General features: G+C 43.0%; 1 protein-coding gene across 1 annotated transcript; it reads right to left on the bottom strand.

Moving 5' to 3' along the window:
• Positions 1–379: 379 nt before the first annotated feature.
• On the bottom strand, positions 380–13,449 carry LOC121450593 (Fc receptor-like protein 2). The gene is made up of 7 exons (XM_041655721.1): positions 13,419–13,449; positions 12,189–12,209; positions 9,414–9,680; positions 8,916–9,197; positions 7,522–7,809; positions 6,870–7,148; positions 380–1,014 (listed from the first exon to the last, which is right to left on the bottom strand). Exons 1-7 carry the CDS (start codon positions 13,447–13,449, stop codon positions 686–688), a joined length of 1,497 nt encoding a protein of 498 aa, XP_041511655.1. The 3' UTR covers positions 380–685.
• Between the last annotated feature and the right edge of the window lie 1,633 nt (positions 13,450–15,082).

The following is a 15,082-nucleotide window of genomic DNA, read 5'->3' as shown; positions in this document are numbered from 1 at the left end:
CCAATGGATAGGGCTGCTAAGGAAAGAAGCATGGGATAAATCCGGACTAGCTGAACATAGCGGACAATGAGGAATACTGAGAACTCAAGAACAATTGCAGTGGGTTTTTGATCCTACTGCACGTACTGGCTTTGTGGGAGCCTAGGCAGTTTGAATGCTCACCTTACGAGACCTGGATAGAGGTGGGCAGTCCTTGGGCTTCCCACGGGTCAGGGAACCCTGATTGCTCTTCAAGCAGATGAGGGGGGGGGGACTTGATCGGGGGAGGGGGAGGGAAATGGGAAGCGGTTGTGGGGACGAGGCAGAAATCCTTAATAAATAAATAAATTAAAAAAAAAAGAACGGAATGAAAAAAAAAAAAAGAAAGAACTCAGAAGAGCTGAAAAGATTTCACAATAATGGAAGCAGTGTCACCCTGACTAAAACCTCCCAAACTGTAAAAATTGATGCTTCATATTTTGCTCCAACTCACAACCATAAAAATACTAATGATTTTATCTTTTAAGACAGCCAATAAGGACAAATAACACCAGCACTCAAGACAGTCTTTTTATAATAGCTCAGGGACAACTTAATGTGATCTGACCATGTTGCCCTTGGTGCATTCTACTGGAGAATAGGTACAGAAAGGAAAGCAGAAGATGGTAGCCTAAGGAGGGGGCTCAGGCCCACGTCAGATCCATCATCACCCACTTTCACACACAGCTCCGGCATCTTCATCATGTCCACAATCAAAGGTCTCCACCTGGTCACATTCAGCCAGGGTCTTTTCTGTCCCATTGCACAGGGCTACCTGGATGAGCACAGGCAGAGCTTCATCGACTACTGGTGGATACAACATGGCTATAGGTGTGTGCTTGGCTGCTCCACAGCCTAGCTCTCGGCATACCACAGCCACATCCTTCATGTCCCAGCCATCATCGCACACTGTGCCCCAGCGACCTTCCTGTTCCACCTCTACACGTCCCTCACAGCGGTGGGGACCATTCACTAGACGTACTTTGGGTGGGGGCTCTGTAAATAGAATGGGTGAAAGTACATTAAAAACATGCATACGGTAGTCAGGCAGCTTCCATGTACCCCAGTCTCCACAGCAGTTGGGGAGTGGGACAGGGGTACGGTCATAGTTAATGTTAATTTTTGATCGACAGTAGCTGGAATCACCTAAAAAGAAAAGTCTTCAGGCCCCATCCATCAGGGATTATCTAAATTAAGTTGGCTTGTGACCATGACTGTGGAATGCTATGAATTAGGTTAATTGCGCTAGAAAGACTGGCCCACTGTAGGTTCTAGTATTCACCAGGCTGGGATCCCTGACTGTATGAAAGGGAGAAAGTTGACTATGTACAAGTGTTCATGACTCTGGTGATTATAGACGTAATATGACCAGATGCTTCAAGTACCCCATGCCTTGATTCTCCACCATGACCCTTGAACTGTTAGCCAAGAGAAACCCTTTTCCTTTAAGTCGCTTTTATCAAGTGTTTTTGTCATGGCAACAGGAAAGGAAACTAAGCCATGTAAGGAGCTGCTAAAGGTGAGATCTTAGAGTCTGGTTTTGCCTTGCTGCCCTTTTATCCTTCCCACCATCTCACATCACCAATGTTCCCATTAAGTGGGCCTGGAACACAAAGATGCATGAATTAAAAAAAAAAATCTTAAAAGCACAGAGAGATATAATTAAATCTTCCCTAATGATAGAGACTGAGGAGTGCAATGGAAAATGGCCTACTTTGTTTGTTTTGTGGCTTTAAAAAAAATGTTCCATACTTCATTGATGACTTTGCCAGTCAAAGGTCCATTTCATTTTCTCTGCAGAGGATAGACTAAGCATATTGGTGCAGTCTGTCTCTGCTTACTTCGGTATTTTACTTTGTTGAGACTGGGGAGTCACTATATTTCCCAGACTGATCTTGAACTTCAAACAATCCTCTTGCCTTTGGTATATGTTACCCATCATGCCCAGTCTTCTTTAAAAAAAAAATTGAAGTCATTAGAAATTAGAAAGGGTCTCTCTCTCTCTCTCTCTCTCTCTCTCTCTCTCTCGTTCTCTCTCTCTCTCTGTCTCTCTTCTTCCAATGAAGCCCAGTCTTGCCTTGAACTCACAGTGACTTTCTTGCCTCAGCCTCCCACAAAATGTTGGGGTTATAGCCATGACCATTAGATTCTTTTGATACAAGATCTTTTACATAGTCCAGAGGGGACTTAAACTCAGGATTGTTCTTTCTCTGAGATCTCTAGGGTAAAGTTCAGCTATAAGCTTAACACAATCAGTGGCCAACTTTGCTTGTCTGTGAAAGAAGATGGTAGAGGGATGAAGAGGAGAGAGTGCATGGATCCCAGGCTACAGAAAATTACACCCACTACTGATTTCCTGTTGGCATCACTTTGAGGAGGAGGTAGGTCAATCAGAGGGAATTTTCATCATTTGCAGTCAGCATATCCCATCTTACAACTACTCAGATCTTGGCGAGATCCCTGAAAAAGGAAGACAGCAATACAGGTAATAAACAGGCAGGCAGACCAGGAAAGTTACAGGCAATAGCAAGAATGCTCTCCTAAGCTAGAAACCACCTTCTACCCCAGCACTTGGGAGGCAAAAGCTAGATGATCTCTGTGAGTTTGAGTCCAGCCTAGTTTACATGGTGAGTTCCAGGTCAGTCAGGGCTGAATAGCAAGGGCCTGTCTAAAAAAAAGTATTTCTCAAAACTTGATAGAGTAATGAGTCCAAATGCCTATAAGACTAAAGAGACTGAAGTATAAGACTAAATGAAGAAAGTAATTGAAATAAAAGAAAAAAAAACCCTTAATATACTTCCAAAACACAAAAATGACATTTTTTTTTGTTTCACAGAGAAAATATGCACTAACTGACAACATGTAAGCCCATCAACCAAGTTTCAGTAATTTCTCTGAAGTAAAATTTCTACAGGCTACATTTTAATAAATACTAAATACAAGAACATAGGATTTTAATAAATGCTAAATATAAGAACAAAGGAATATCTAAATAAAGGATTGATATACATTTATTTATAAGAAATTTTAAGTTCTTTTTACAAAATAATTAAGAAACCATGTTACACATATGTAGACAATAAGCAAATGAATACATCATATGCCAATTTTTTTAATGAGATAAAAGTTGCACTTAGTTTTAAGTACATTTGTTTCTAAGATGAAAAAGAAGCAAATGAATTAGAAAAATACTTTGAAATAATAAAATGATATTGACTTGAAAAGTAAAAGATATAAAAGAAATCTGAACTTTTAATAAAGAACCATACCATAGAAAGACTACTGGTAAATCTGGTGAGAAAAGGGGACTATACGGGCATATTGAAAATGAGGAGAGAACATAGACACAGTAGAAACTAAAACCAGACATAGTGCTCAAGAGTCTATGATAGGGGCTGGAGAGATGGCTCAGTAGTTAAGAGCATTGCCTGCTCTTCCAAAGGTCCTGAGTTCAATTCCCAGCAACCACATGGTGGCTCACAACCATCTGTAAAGAGGTCTGGCGCCCTCTTCTGGCCTTCAGGCATACAGACAGAATATTGTATACATAATAAATAAATAAATAAATAAATAAATTATAAAAAAAAGAGTCTATGATAAATTTGAAAATTTAGGCTTTCCTATATTTTGCTCATCTTTGGGGGACAAAACACATAAACTGTTTTATGGGGAGCTGAATGTGTGTATACAGTGTATGTGTGCATAAGGAAGCTAGAGAAGGACACCGAGTCTCTTCCACATTCTTCTTCCTACTTCTTCTCTGGAGACAGGGTCTTCCACAGGAACTCTGTCTTGGCATTTTTTCAGCTAGTCTGGCAGCTGGCAACCTCCCAAGGTCATCGTGCCTGCATTCCCTGAAACAGCTATGCCCAGGTGAGCAGTGAGGACCCAAACACAGGTCCTCATATATATGCTACAAGGGATCCTACCCACTCAGTCATCTCTTAACCCTACAATAATAGCCCTGTAATAAAAACAGTGTTTGTTTTAAAGTTATAACACTGCCATTAAGACAAAAAGGCAACCTATTGAATGGGAGAAGATCTTCACCAACCCTGCAACAGACAAAGGTCTGATCTCCAAAATATATAAAGAACTCAAGAAACTAGACATTAAAACTCTAATTAACCCAATTAAAAAATGGGATACTGAACTGAACAGAGAATTCTCAAAAGACACTTAAGGTCATGCTCAACCTCCTTAGCAATCAAGGAAATGCAAATCAAAACAACTTTGAGATACCATCTTCCACCGGTCAGAATGCCTAAAACCCAAAACACCAATGATAGCCTATGCTGGAGAGGTTGTGGAGTAAGGGGAACTCTCATCTATTGTTGGTGGGAATGCAAACTTGTGCAAGCACTTTGGAAATCAGTGTGGAGGTTTCTCAGGAAACTGGGAGTCAACCTACCTCAAAATCCAGCAATTCCTCTCTTGGGAATATACCCAAGAGATGCCCTATCATATGACAAGAGCATTTGTTCAACTATGTTCATAGCAGCACTATTTGTAATAGCCAGAACCTAGAAACAACCTAGGTGCCCCTCAATAGAAGAATGAATAAAGAAGATGTGGCACATATACACTTTAGAGTTTTACTCAGTGGTAAAAAACAATGATATCTTGAACTTTGCATACAAATGGATGGAAATAGAAAACACTATCCTGAGTGAGGTAATCCAGACCCAAAAAAAGAGGATTATGGTATGTACTCACTCATAAGCAGATTCTAGCCATAAATAAAGGACATTGAGCCTATAGTTCGTAACCCTAGAGCAGCTAAATAAGAAGGTGAACCCACAGAAAAACATATATTTATCCTCCTGGGTATTGGAAGTTGACAAGATCATCGGGCAAAAGTTAGGAGCAGGGGGTTGGGGTGGACTGGGGGGAAGGGGAGATGGGGAGAGAGAAGGGAGAAGGGGAGGATTGGGGAGAGCTTGGGGGAATGGGATAATTGACATGGAGGAAGGGTGGATATGGGAGCAGGGAAGAAGGTATCCTAACCAAGGGAGTCATTTTAGGGTTGGCTAGAGTCTTGGCTCTAGAGGGGTTCCCAAATGGCCAAGGCGATATCCCTAACTAGTTCTGTGGGCAGCAGAGGAGAGGGTGCCTGTACTAACCTTATCCTATAGCCACACTGATGAATATCTTGCCTATCACCATAGAACCTTCATCTGGCCATGGATGGAGATAGAGACAGACAGAGACCCACATTGGAGCACTGGACTGAGCTCCCAAGGTCCAAATGAGGAGCAGAAGGACGGAGAATGTGAGCAAGAAAGTCAGGACTGCAAGGGGTGCATCCACCCACTGAGACAATGGGACTGATCTCATGGGAGCTCACTAAGGCCAGCTGGACTGGGACTGATGGAACATGTGATCAAACTGGACTCTCTGAACGTGGCTGACAATGAGGGCTGACTGAAAAGCCAAGGACAATGGCACTGAGTTTTGATCCTACTGCATGGACTGTCCTTGTGGGAGCTTAGTCTGTTTGGATGCTCACCTTCCTAGACCTGGATCTAGAGGGGAGGAGCTTGGACTTCCCACAGGGCAAGAAACTCTGACTGCTCTTAGGACTGGAGAGGGAGGGGAAGAGGAAGGGGGGAGTGGGAAGGAAATGGGAGGAGGGGAGGAGGTGGAAATTTTTAATAAATAAATTTAAGAAAATTTAATTTTAAAAAAATGCTGCAACTGAACATTTTAAATAAAAGGCAACATTTAAGCAAAAAAATTGAAAAAGCTAATTATTGAAAAAAATTGACAGTAGAAGCAATAGTCTACTGGACTCAGAATCCTTGGCTAGTTGCAAAGACTTCAAGTAGTAGATAATTTAAATGTCGTTATAAATTTCTCAACACAGAATTTGTGGAACCTCCGTGAAACCATTCTTACAAAGCTAATGCATCCCTAACTAAGAACAAAAAAAACAAAAACAAACAAAAAAAAACCTAATGTATTAATAGGATACAAGGGGACAAAGCTTAGCATGCTTGAAGTCCTGAGTTTGATAGCTAGCACTAACACGCAGGTGCAAACACTTGAAATAAAATATTAGCAAGTCATATAAAGCTACTGCCTATGATAACTAAGAAGGGCTTCTAAGGGAAACTCAGTAATGTTCCACATTAGGAAACTTGTGCGTAAATATTATCTCCAACAATGGATTAAAGAAGAAGAAGAAAGATCACACAACCATCCAGACCTATTTGCACAGTGGCAAAGTCTTACAAAGCTTTAGTGTCATCTTTGTATCTGCTCATGGCACTCCTATTAAGTAACCTTGGACAAGCTGCTTAATTTAAATTTTATTTCTTTATTTGTGTAATAATTATGTTGCTACTAAAATTAAGTGATGCAATCTTAGTAAAAAAGAAAGGAAGGAAGGAAGGAAAAAAGAAAGAAGGAAAGAAAGAAAGAAAGAAAGAAAGAAAAAAATCTAGGAGTCTTTTTTTGTGGGCTTTTTATTTTTGTTCTTAACCACAGGGCTGGAGGGAGCTACGCAGTCAGAGGGTCCTCAGAGAAAGACCCACTGAGCTTGAGGGTACAGGAACATTCTCTTTTTCTGTGGACATTTGTTTTCTCTCACCATGCTTCACCTAGCCTGCCCCTTACTCTAGTTCGACCCCCAATTTTACACACATGTGATTCAAGAAGAGCAGAGAGGAAAGACAGGCAGCGACCAGAGGCGCTGTTTGTTAAAACTGGAAAGCAAAACTGGGGGTAAAGACGGTCCCTCAATGGAGCTCAGATGCCCGGGAGAGTGGGAGAGTACAAGGAAAAGGAAGAAAGTCGTGGCTTGGCATACTGCAAATTGCACCTTGGAATGAGACATTACATTGTCTTACCTGTGACACTGAGTAGTACCACCTCACTGCGCTTTGTCCCCCAGCCATTGTCAGCCACACAGGAGTAGTTCCCAGAATGTCCCGCAGTCAGAGTGAGCTTAAAGGATGCTTTTCCTCCAGAAGGTGTTGAGATGTTGCCCAGAGTGATATTTTCATGATAAAACCGGTACAGAACGGGAGGAGATGCTCTCTTGTCTTCACACTGAAGCTCCACCACATCCCCAATGAAGGGCAGCACCCCAGGAACACTGATGGAGAGGAGAGGGTGCCACACTGGAACTGGCAGCACAGTAGAGCGTCAGAGGGTGGTATGACTCACAGCCTAACTTGTCTTCATTCAAGTTCTTTCCCAACATCTCACTGCTGGGTCTAATCCTCCAGGGGAGGATCCAGCAGAGCAGCTATGCATTGATGACAATTCTGGAGGGCAAGCCTCTAACTATACCACACAATCTGCCTCGTGTTCCATCTCCATGCCCTCTCTCAGTTCCTTTGTCACTGTTGCCATGTTTTACCTCCACCATCAAAACTCCCCCTCCCCCCGCTGTGTTCAGACGGCTTCCCAGCCTCTTCATGTTTTCCTTGTACCTTGTCACATCTTCGAACATCCCCAGCTGAGAGTTACCAGGTCCTTAATAGGAAGGCTGCTTACCTTTTACTGTGATGTTCACTACAGCACTCTGGACGAGGCCGTAGCTATTGTCAGCAGTGCAGTAGTAACCCCCTGCGTGACTTTCTCTGGCAGTAGTGATCTCCAGCTCGACTCTCTGGGAACGCTGGCTTTTCCTCCCCACGCTTTCCTCTGTATCCTCTCGGTGCCAGGAGTATATTATGAGCCCGGTCCCTTTAGCCACAGAACAAACAAGGACCAGTGTCTGCCCTTCAACTCCGCAGCCCCTTGGAGACTGGATCTCCATGGAGACTTGAGACACAGGGATCCCTATGATCAGAGGACAATTGTTAAGGACTTGGTGGGGAAATTCAGGATGGGAGGGGTCCAGTACCTCCTGCTGGGAATTACATCAGGTCTATATATGGAATTGAGAGTCCACCCTGCTTGCCGGGAATGGAGCATATTGAGGAGCATTTCACAGGGCTACTCTGATGCTTAATAACAATCCTATCCCGCACTTCCTGTCCTTTTCCCTGTTTGCTCTCGTGTCGGAATGCCACAGTGTTCTGCCTTCTCTTGACTTCCCTGTGACTTGAGACAGTAGGAGAGAGAGAGACTGGAATGGCATAAAGGAAGAAGTTCTCAACCTGAGAAACAATTAAGTTTTGCCCTTTAGTAGTTGCAGAATCTAATCTAGATTTCTGATCCTCAGCTTTTCTCACTAGCGTTTGGATAATCCTAGTAACCTCACAGAGTTCTCATGAGATTAGCTGAGATGTAGCCATCAGGCAGTCTCTCTCCCCAGTACTGCTCAGCAGTGCCAACTAGTGACGCTTGAGAGGAAGTGCTGCAAAGTACTTAAAAGTACGTGTCCTGGGGCTGGAGCAACCACATTTAAATCCCAGGGCCATGTTGACCAGGTCTCCGTCTGTAAAGTGGGGAGAGTCACAGTACCATTTTACAGGCGCTACTCATAAAACTGTTCCCCAGGCCACTGTGAGGACAAAGCGTTCACAGCATCGTGCACATGGTAAATCTTTCTGTCTCCTGTTTTCGGATTGTGAAAGTCCGAGAGAGCTAAAACATCACAGCAGCTTTAGCTCGGATCTGAAATATAGCAATTCCTTTTATAAGTAGCAGGCTGTTATTGTCGTTTCAAATGTCGTTATTCGTGCCTTCTTTGCACCACCTGTTAACTAGGGGTCTCTCCTCATAGACAGAGGTTCTACTTCACTGACCTCTTGGTTTTCTGAGTAAAATTACCATTGTTACTTTTCTGAAGGGGAGGGGAAAGTCATTGGAAAATTAGTGTTCAAGGGCCCCAGTGAGTCACAGCAGCTTTCAACTCAGGGATAAGGAAGAGCCTGCACTCTGATGGAGACCTGTTCTCCCTGCCTGACTTAGCCCCATCGGCCCAACTCAATGATACTCACTCTCCACATCTATATAGGACCGGTGACTCTGCTTTGAGACACTGTGAGACGCTGTCATTGCCTCACACCAGTAATTTCCTGAGTCTTCTTTCCATATTGCTGAGATCGTAAATGTTGGTGAACTCCCACCCGACTGCAGAGCGTGGCCATCTTTGAAGAAGGAATAGCGTAACTGGGTGGTTGCCCTATCTGAAGGGAGCCAGGTGTTGCAGGACAGGGTCATTGACCTCCCCTCTATGGGCTGCAGGGAGCTGACTGTCAGCCCTGGTGCTGGAAACAGCTCTGGAGGGAAAAATCCAAAGAGACCACTTGTTATTAGCCGACTGCACAGTCCTCTAGAAGTGCCCAATGAGTACGACACACATATCCATACCCCAGGACAGGCAGCCCACCCCCATTTATCCATCCCTGGGTAGTTGTCATATGCCTTTTACCCTGGCTTTCCTACAACAGGCATTCTCCTTCCTAGACATATTGTCTCAAGGAATGATCCTCTACCTCGGATATCAAGCCACACATGTCTTGTTTCTTCTGTTACGTCTACGAATAGGAAAAGTTTCCTATCTGCCTTACAGAAATAGGAGCCACTGTCACTGAATCTTGCATTTGAAATGGTGTAGCTCGAAGCACTTCTGTAAGTAGTTATGTGAGATCCATCCTTGAAGTACTTTAGTCTCCTTATATCATGGTTCTTTTCCCCTGTGCAGCTTATAGTCACATGGTCTCCTTCATACGCATGGTGTGGCAGGCTGATGCTCAACCAGTCTACAAAGAAAACAAGAAGGCAGAGTTAATAACGCTGACTCTGTCTGGATGCCTCTGGGAAGGGAGAGGCTCTACATATATCTAGAAGCTGGGGACCTGCTGGCTCTACTAACTTTCGGGCTCAGCAAAGTGAGCTCTATTTCACTAAGTGACACTTTCCCCCAAACAAGCATTTGGATGTCTGTTAATAGATTTTATGTTGTTTTCTTCAGCTCCCAACAGCTATACTAAATATGGATTTAAAATGAGTCTACTAGCTAAGTAAGATAGCACAGGTCTGGAATTAATGCTATTAATGAAGTTGAGGTGGGTAAGTTACAGTTTCAAAGCTACAGATTAAGTTTAGGGTGAGCTTGTGTGATTTAGTAAGACTTTAGACTTCACAATAAACAATAAACAGGGCTGTGTATAGACAACTTAGTGGTGGAATTCCTCACCTAGCATGTACAAGACCCTGGATGCAAGCCTCAGCATTCTTTCTCCTCACCCCCTGACTAGAAGATTCCAATTGTATCTCCTTATGCCTAGTGACATGGCTTCAGGGTCCATGGCAGGCATGGTTAACTCCCTCTGCTTGTCTCATACTTTAGAAACCCTGTTTGGTACTACAGAAACTCAAAGTCCTTCCCTTGCATGTCATTCTCCCAAGATGAAACTAACAGGGCTCTGAAATCTCCATCCCCAAGTCTCTGGAGTCTACTAAAAACTCAGAGGCATCTGCAAATCATTGTCATGCTTGGTCCTGTAGGAGCCCCATAAAGAAGAAGCTGAGCTGTTACTCCCCCTATAGGACAGCCATTATCGGTATTGATGACTAGCTCGGCATTTTGGATTTGCGCCTAAAAGGAGGAGAAAACACAAAAGAATAAGCCCTGCTCTGAACATTGGCCCCTCTTCACAAGACACTATCCACCACTAGGAAACAAAGTGTAGGGGAAAGATAAGTACAAAAGTGATGTTTAGGCGCCTGCCCAGCTTGTCCTTCTGTCTCCCAGGGGCCAGATTCATTTGGAAATAGCTAAGGGTTTTAATCCCTAGAGTGACACCGATAAGGATGTATATGAAAAATGCTGAGGACTTCTTAAAGCATATGTCACAAGAAAGCACATATTCCGAAAACATAAATCATAAAGATGATAATCTTAATTAATAGCCAGCCTTCCTTCTTTCCTTCCTTCCTTCCTTCCTTCCTTCCTTCCTTCCTTCCTTCCCTGCTTGTCCCCCTTTTTCAGAGAGATTCTGAGGCTCAAACTCAGGATCTTGCCCATTCTATCCAGGCCAGTACTCTTGACTGAACTAAATCCTCATTTCACCTTCTCATCCTTCAAAATGTTCTGCTTACATATGCATTTTTTCCTTGTTCACATCTCTATATCTATATGACATGTTGGAAATGCTCATTTAGATGGTTTCAGTAGGGCAAAGTGACTAACCTAACGCAATGATAACTTCTGTGTAACTTTCGCTGGCTTTGAAAGATAATGGAAACAGAAGTAGATGGTTGGGCACAAATGTTGATAAACAGGTGTGACAGACCAATATTCTTTTTCCTACATGGTGAGGCCAGACAATAGGTTCAGGTGAATATTTTAGAAATAAAATCAGTTTAATTAAAGAAATATGTGAGATGTAAAATTCATGAGACCAAATTGAGAATGATCCAAGGAGTAGGTAGGTGACAGAGAAAAGTTACAACAGGTTTCCCTGGGACTGAAATAAGGATTTAACTGCAAGACACTTGGGTTAGTGATCTTGATTTCTGAGATTTTCCTAAGAGCTGTATTTCCTCCAATTGACTGCAACTGTGTACATGTGTACATTTTATCTTAATTCTGAGAGTTCACTGGATCTGACAAAATTGCTCAAGAGATTTCCCCCACTCCCACCAAGTAATTTAAAAATTCTTGTTTAAAATTACAAACCTAGGTACACAGCATCTTCTTCTCTGCACATCGTAGAATGAATGTGTTCTCAAAGGCTTAACCAAAGATGAAAGTCTAATTTCCCAGGCTACCGTGAAACTAAGTGTTTTCTTAATTTCATTATATTAAAATTCCAATAAAAACAGAAAATACATTAGACATTGGGTTGTTTCCATCCCAGTAGAGACCTAAGGATGTTCATGTCCTCTACAGAACACCTCCTCAGCCTTTTACTGCCCCTCTGTTATAAATATCTTTTCAGTCATTGCTTCTGTTGAGGATGGGGACTTTTCTCCCCAGTGACTACACAGATGGTTTTCCCTTCACAATTACTCTCTTTCCTTCTGAGGGGTCAGCAGCAAACAGGAACTATTTCATTGTTTTAAGGGGTCAGGACATGGTGGGGCCACAGTGCACCCTACCACATCTGATCAATGGGCAGTGAGTGAGGTGCTGGGTCCTTCTTCTCTTCATCCCGTTTCTGGCTCAGACCCCTGCAGCTTTCTGCTAAGAGGTTTCACCAGGCAGGGCCACCCATGCCCAAGAGTCCCAGAGAGCCAGAGGAATTAAGAGAAGAGTTGCTTACCGGAATGGACTCCGACAGGAGCTGTGAGGGAACAGAGTCAGAGAGATTACATGGACCAAGGTATTAACACTTTGTAAAAACGCTATAGCCCTCTGAGGATTCCCAAGTGTTGCCTTTTCTTTTCCTTCCTGTTTCTTCCTCCTTCCATTACCCCTTTCAACTCCCCTCCTTCATTTCCTCTATCATTTCTCCCCATCTTTATTTCATACCTCCCTCCCACTCACAAATGAAACTCATATGGAACCCAAGATTCATTTTTATATTCCTAGAACATTGTAAGTAGTCCCAGAAGTTTGTATTTCAAGAGCTTCATTTATTATCTCCTCTTCCACCTTCTTTTAAATATTTAAATATTATTTTTTTGAAATTAAAATATAACTACATCTTTTTCTCCCTTTCCTCTCCCCCCAACTCCTCCCACATATTCTCTGCTCTTTTTCAAATTCATGGTTTCTAATGGTTGTGTGTGTGTGTGTCTGCTTTTTTCAAATTTATAACTTTTAATTGTGTATGTAAGTATGTATGTATATACATACACATTTATACACATATATGATACATAATATATATATAATTATACACACACATACACACACATAATACAACCTGTATTACATAATCTCAGGGCTGGTCAGTATGTATTGGATAGCCAGTTTGGGGGCTCTATCATTAAACTGTCTAGACTATTTTGCTTAAGAGAAATCATGTACACAGGGGCAACCTAGACACCAGGAAGGGCCACGAAAGAAACACAGGATCTGCTGATATTTCGTTGGCATCAGTTCCCCCTTCTATGGAGATAAAAGTTCAGCTAAAAATGTCTACTCTTGAAGTAGAGTCTGAGCCTCAGGGTGTCAAATTTATGTAGGCTGTGCTTGGTATCCACTTCAACAGAAAACTTCTTTGAAGCCCTTTCAATGAAAATTTACTGTTTTCATAGAGACCAAACAGAAATAATAGAGACAAAACATCAGCCTTTAGTAAGGACAACACACACACACACACACACACACACACACACACACACACGCACGAGTCTTTTTCTTATTCTGAGAACCCTGCTTTGCTCAGCTCCTATTTGCAACGTTCCTGCCAGTACTGGATCAGTAGCGGAACCCATCTCTCCACACCCCACCAGAGAGACATATGCTCAGGAAGAGTATCTAGGGGTGCCCAATGGAGGTAGTTCTACCCTGTACCACCCCAGGTCTTTTTCAGCATCCTACGTACCAAGGGCCAGAAGCAGTGACCACAGCAGCATGAGGCTAGAGACAAGCAGTTCCCTTTGTGACGGGTGCAGCTCCTGTCAGAGCAGCTGAACTGTGGATCTAGGATAAAGCACTGATTCAGAAGGGATCTTGCTTAAACAGAAAAGGGGAAGTGGCAAAAGTGTCTGTCAACCAGTCCATACCCCAACCCATTGGATGCAGCAAAAGCAAATGTCCTTCCTCTTTACCAAGTTGGTAAGATGTCTGTGCACTGGTGTAAACTTGCTCTTAATGCGCAGGGTGCCTTCCTTTTCCAGATACGCTTTCCACGGTGTTTGACTTTACAGAGAATATGGAGTTCTGGGCCCACTAAGATTAAATCAGGTTCTGAGTAGTTTTAAAGCGTGAATATCTGTTACCACTCAAAAGGCAGTTCTTAATAAGTGACACCATTGCCAGTCCTGGGTTGATTGCTCTTCAGAGGTCAAGCTAGACTTGGCAGTAGAGAAAAGAAACAATGACAAGGTTTACATGTTATTGTGGGGCAGTATGCATGTTCTAGAGATCCAAAAAGACTCATTTATGCTCATCACTTCTGTTCAGGAGATCATTTAGCCTGATCCAAATAGCAGTTAAGAAGCAGGATGAACACAGCATGGCTGCTTGAGGCTTTATCTCTGAACTGTAGTGGAGTTGTGTAAAAGGCCTTGACTCACACAGGAAAGATTCTTCTTAGACTCCAAATAACATGGAAGGAGAAGTTGCATGTGTGGGGGTGGTGGGGTGGTGAGGAAGAGGGGGAAATTGTATAACTGTGTGCTAGTTGGTATCATATCATGACACAAACTACAGTTGTCTGGACAGAGGGGCTCGACTGAGAGTGCGCACAGAAGAGTGGCCTGTAGGCAGATGAGTAGCTCACTTTCTTGATTAATGTGGGTGGCAGAGATCACCGGGGATGGTACTACCTCTGGACGGGTAGTACTGGATTATGTAAGAAAACACACTGAGTAAGCCACAAGAACAAGTCACTAGTGCTCCTCCATGGCTTCGGCTTAGTTCCTGCCTCTGGGTTCCTGCCCTGACTTCCCTTCGTGATGGACTGTCACCTAGAGATCTGAGGTTGCTTTTGACCATGGGGTTTTGTTGCAGCAATAGAATCTCTAACCAAGATACTAGACATACTTGCAACCGCGTGCGTGCATGCAGGGATTTTGAAATTAGTGTAGACTGTGTTGTCCCAGTGTTACACCCTACCACTCTCTACAATTTTAATGAAATTCACTGCCTCAGTCTGGAGAACACCACTAGGAGAATGGGAAGAATCACAAGAGAAATGGTAATTTTCTCTGTGTTGAATGATATTTAGAACTTCATGGAGCAGACCCAATTAATGTAAAATAATCCCCCTCTCAGCCCACTGGGACCTATATATAATTGGAAGAGAAGTCATTTCTCTGGCAACATTCTAGGGGGCAGATTTCTATGCATTCAGCTTCCAGTGGTTCATCTCTTATACTGGTGCCCTGCACCATACCAAACCTAAGTCACTGACCCTGTCATAGGACGATTTTCAAAGAGCAGAATACAGTGGTTTCTCTCATGCAGTGGTTCTCAGCCTTCCTAATGCTGAGACCCTTTCACATAGCTCATCATGTTGTAATGATCCCAAATTAGTGCTACTTC

Source organism: Microtus oregoni, unplaced genomic scaffold (assembly GCF_018167655.1).
Source record: "Microtus oregoni isolate MIOR12 unplaced genomic scaffold, Mior012 000007F_ref0000211, whole genome shotgun sequence".
NCBI lineage: Eukaryota > Metazoa > Chordata > Mammalia > Rodentia > Cricetidae > Microtus > Microtus oregoni.
The sequence above is the reverse complement of the archived record's forward strand: the minus strand, read 5'-3'. Positions and strand labels throughout refer to the sequence as shown.

What these genes read in the sequence shown, in the direction of transcription:
- LOC121450593 (XM_041655721.1), bottom strand. Translation starts at nt 13,449, where the DNA reads ATGCTGCTGTGGTCACTGCTTCTGGCCCTTG. An exon ending in GTCACTGCTTCTGGCCCTTG is followed by an intron (nt 12,210 to 13,418) that starts GTACGTAGGATG and finishes GTTCCCTCACAG; the next exon opens with CTCCTGTCGGAGTCCATTCC. An exon ending in TCCTGTCGGAGTCCATTCCG is followed by an intron (nt 9,681 to 12,188) that starts GTAAGCAACTCT and finishes TTTTCTTTGTAG; the next exon opens with ACTGGTTGAGCATCAGCCTG.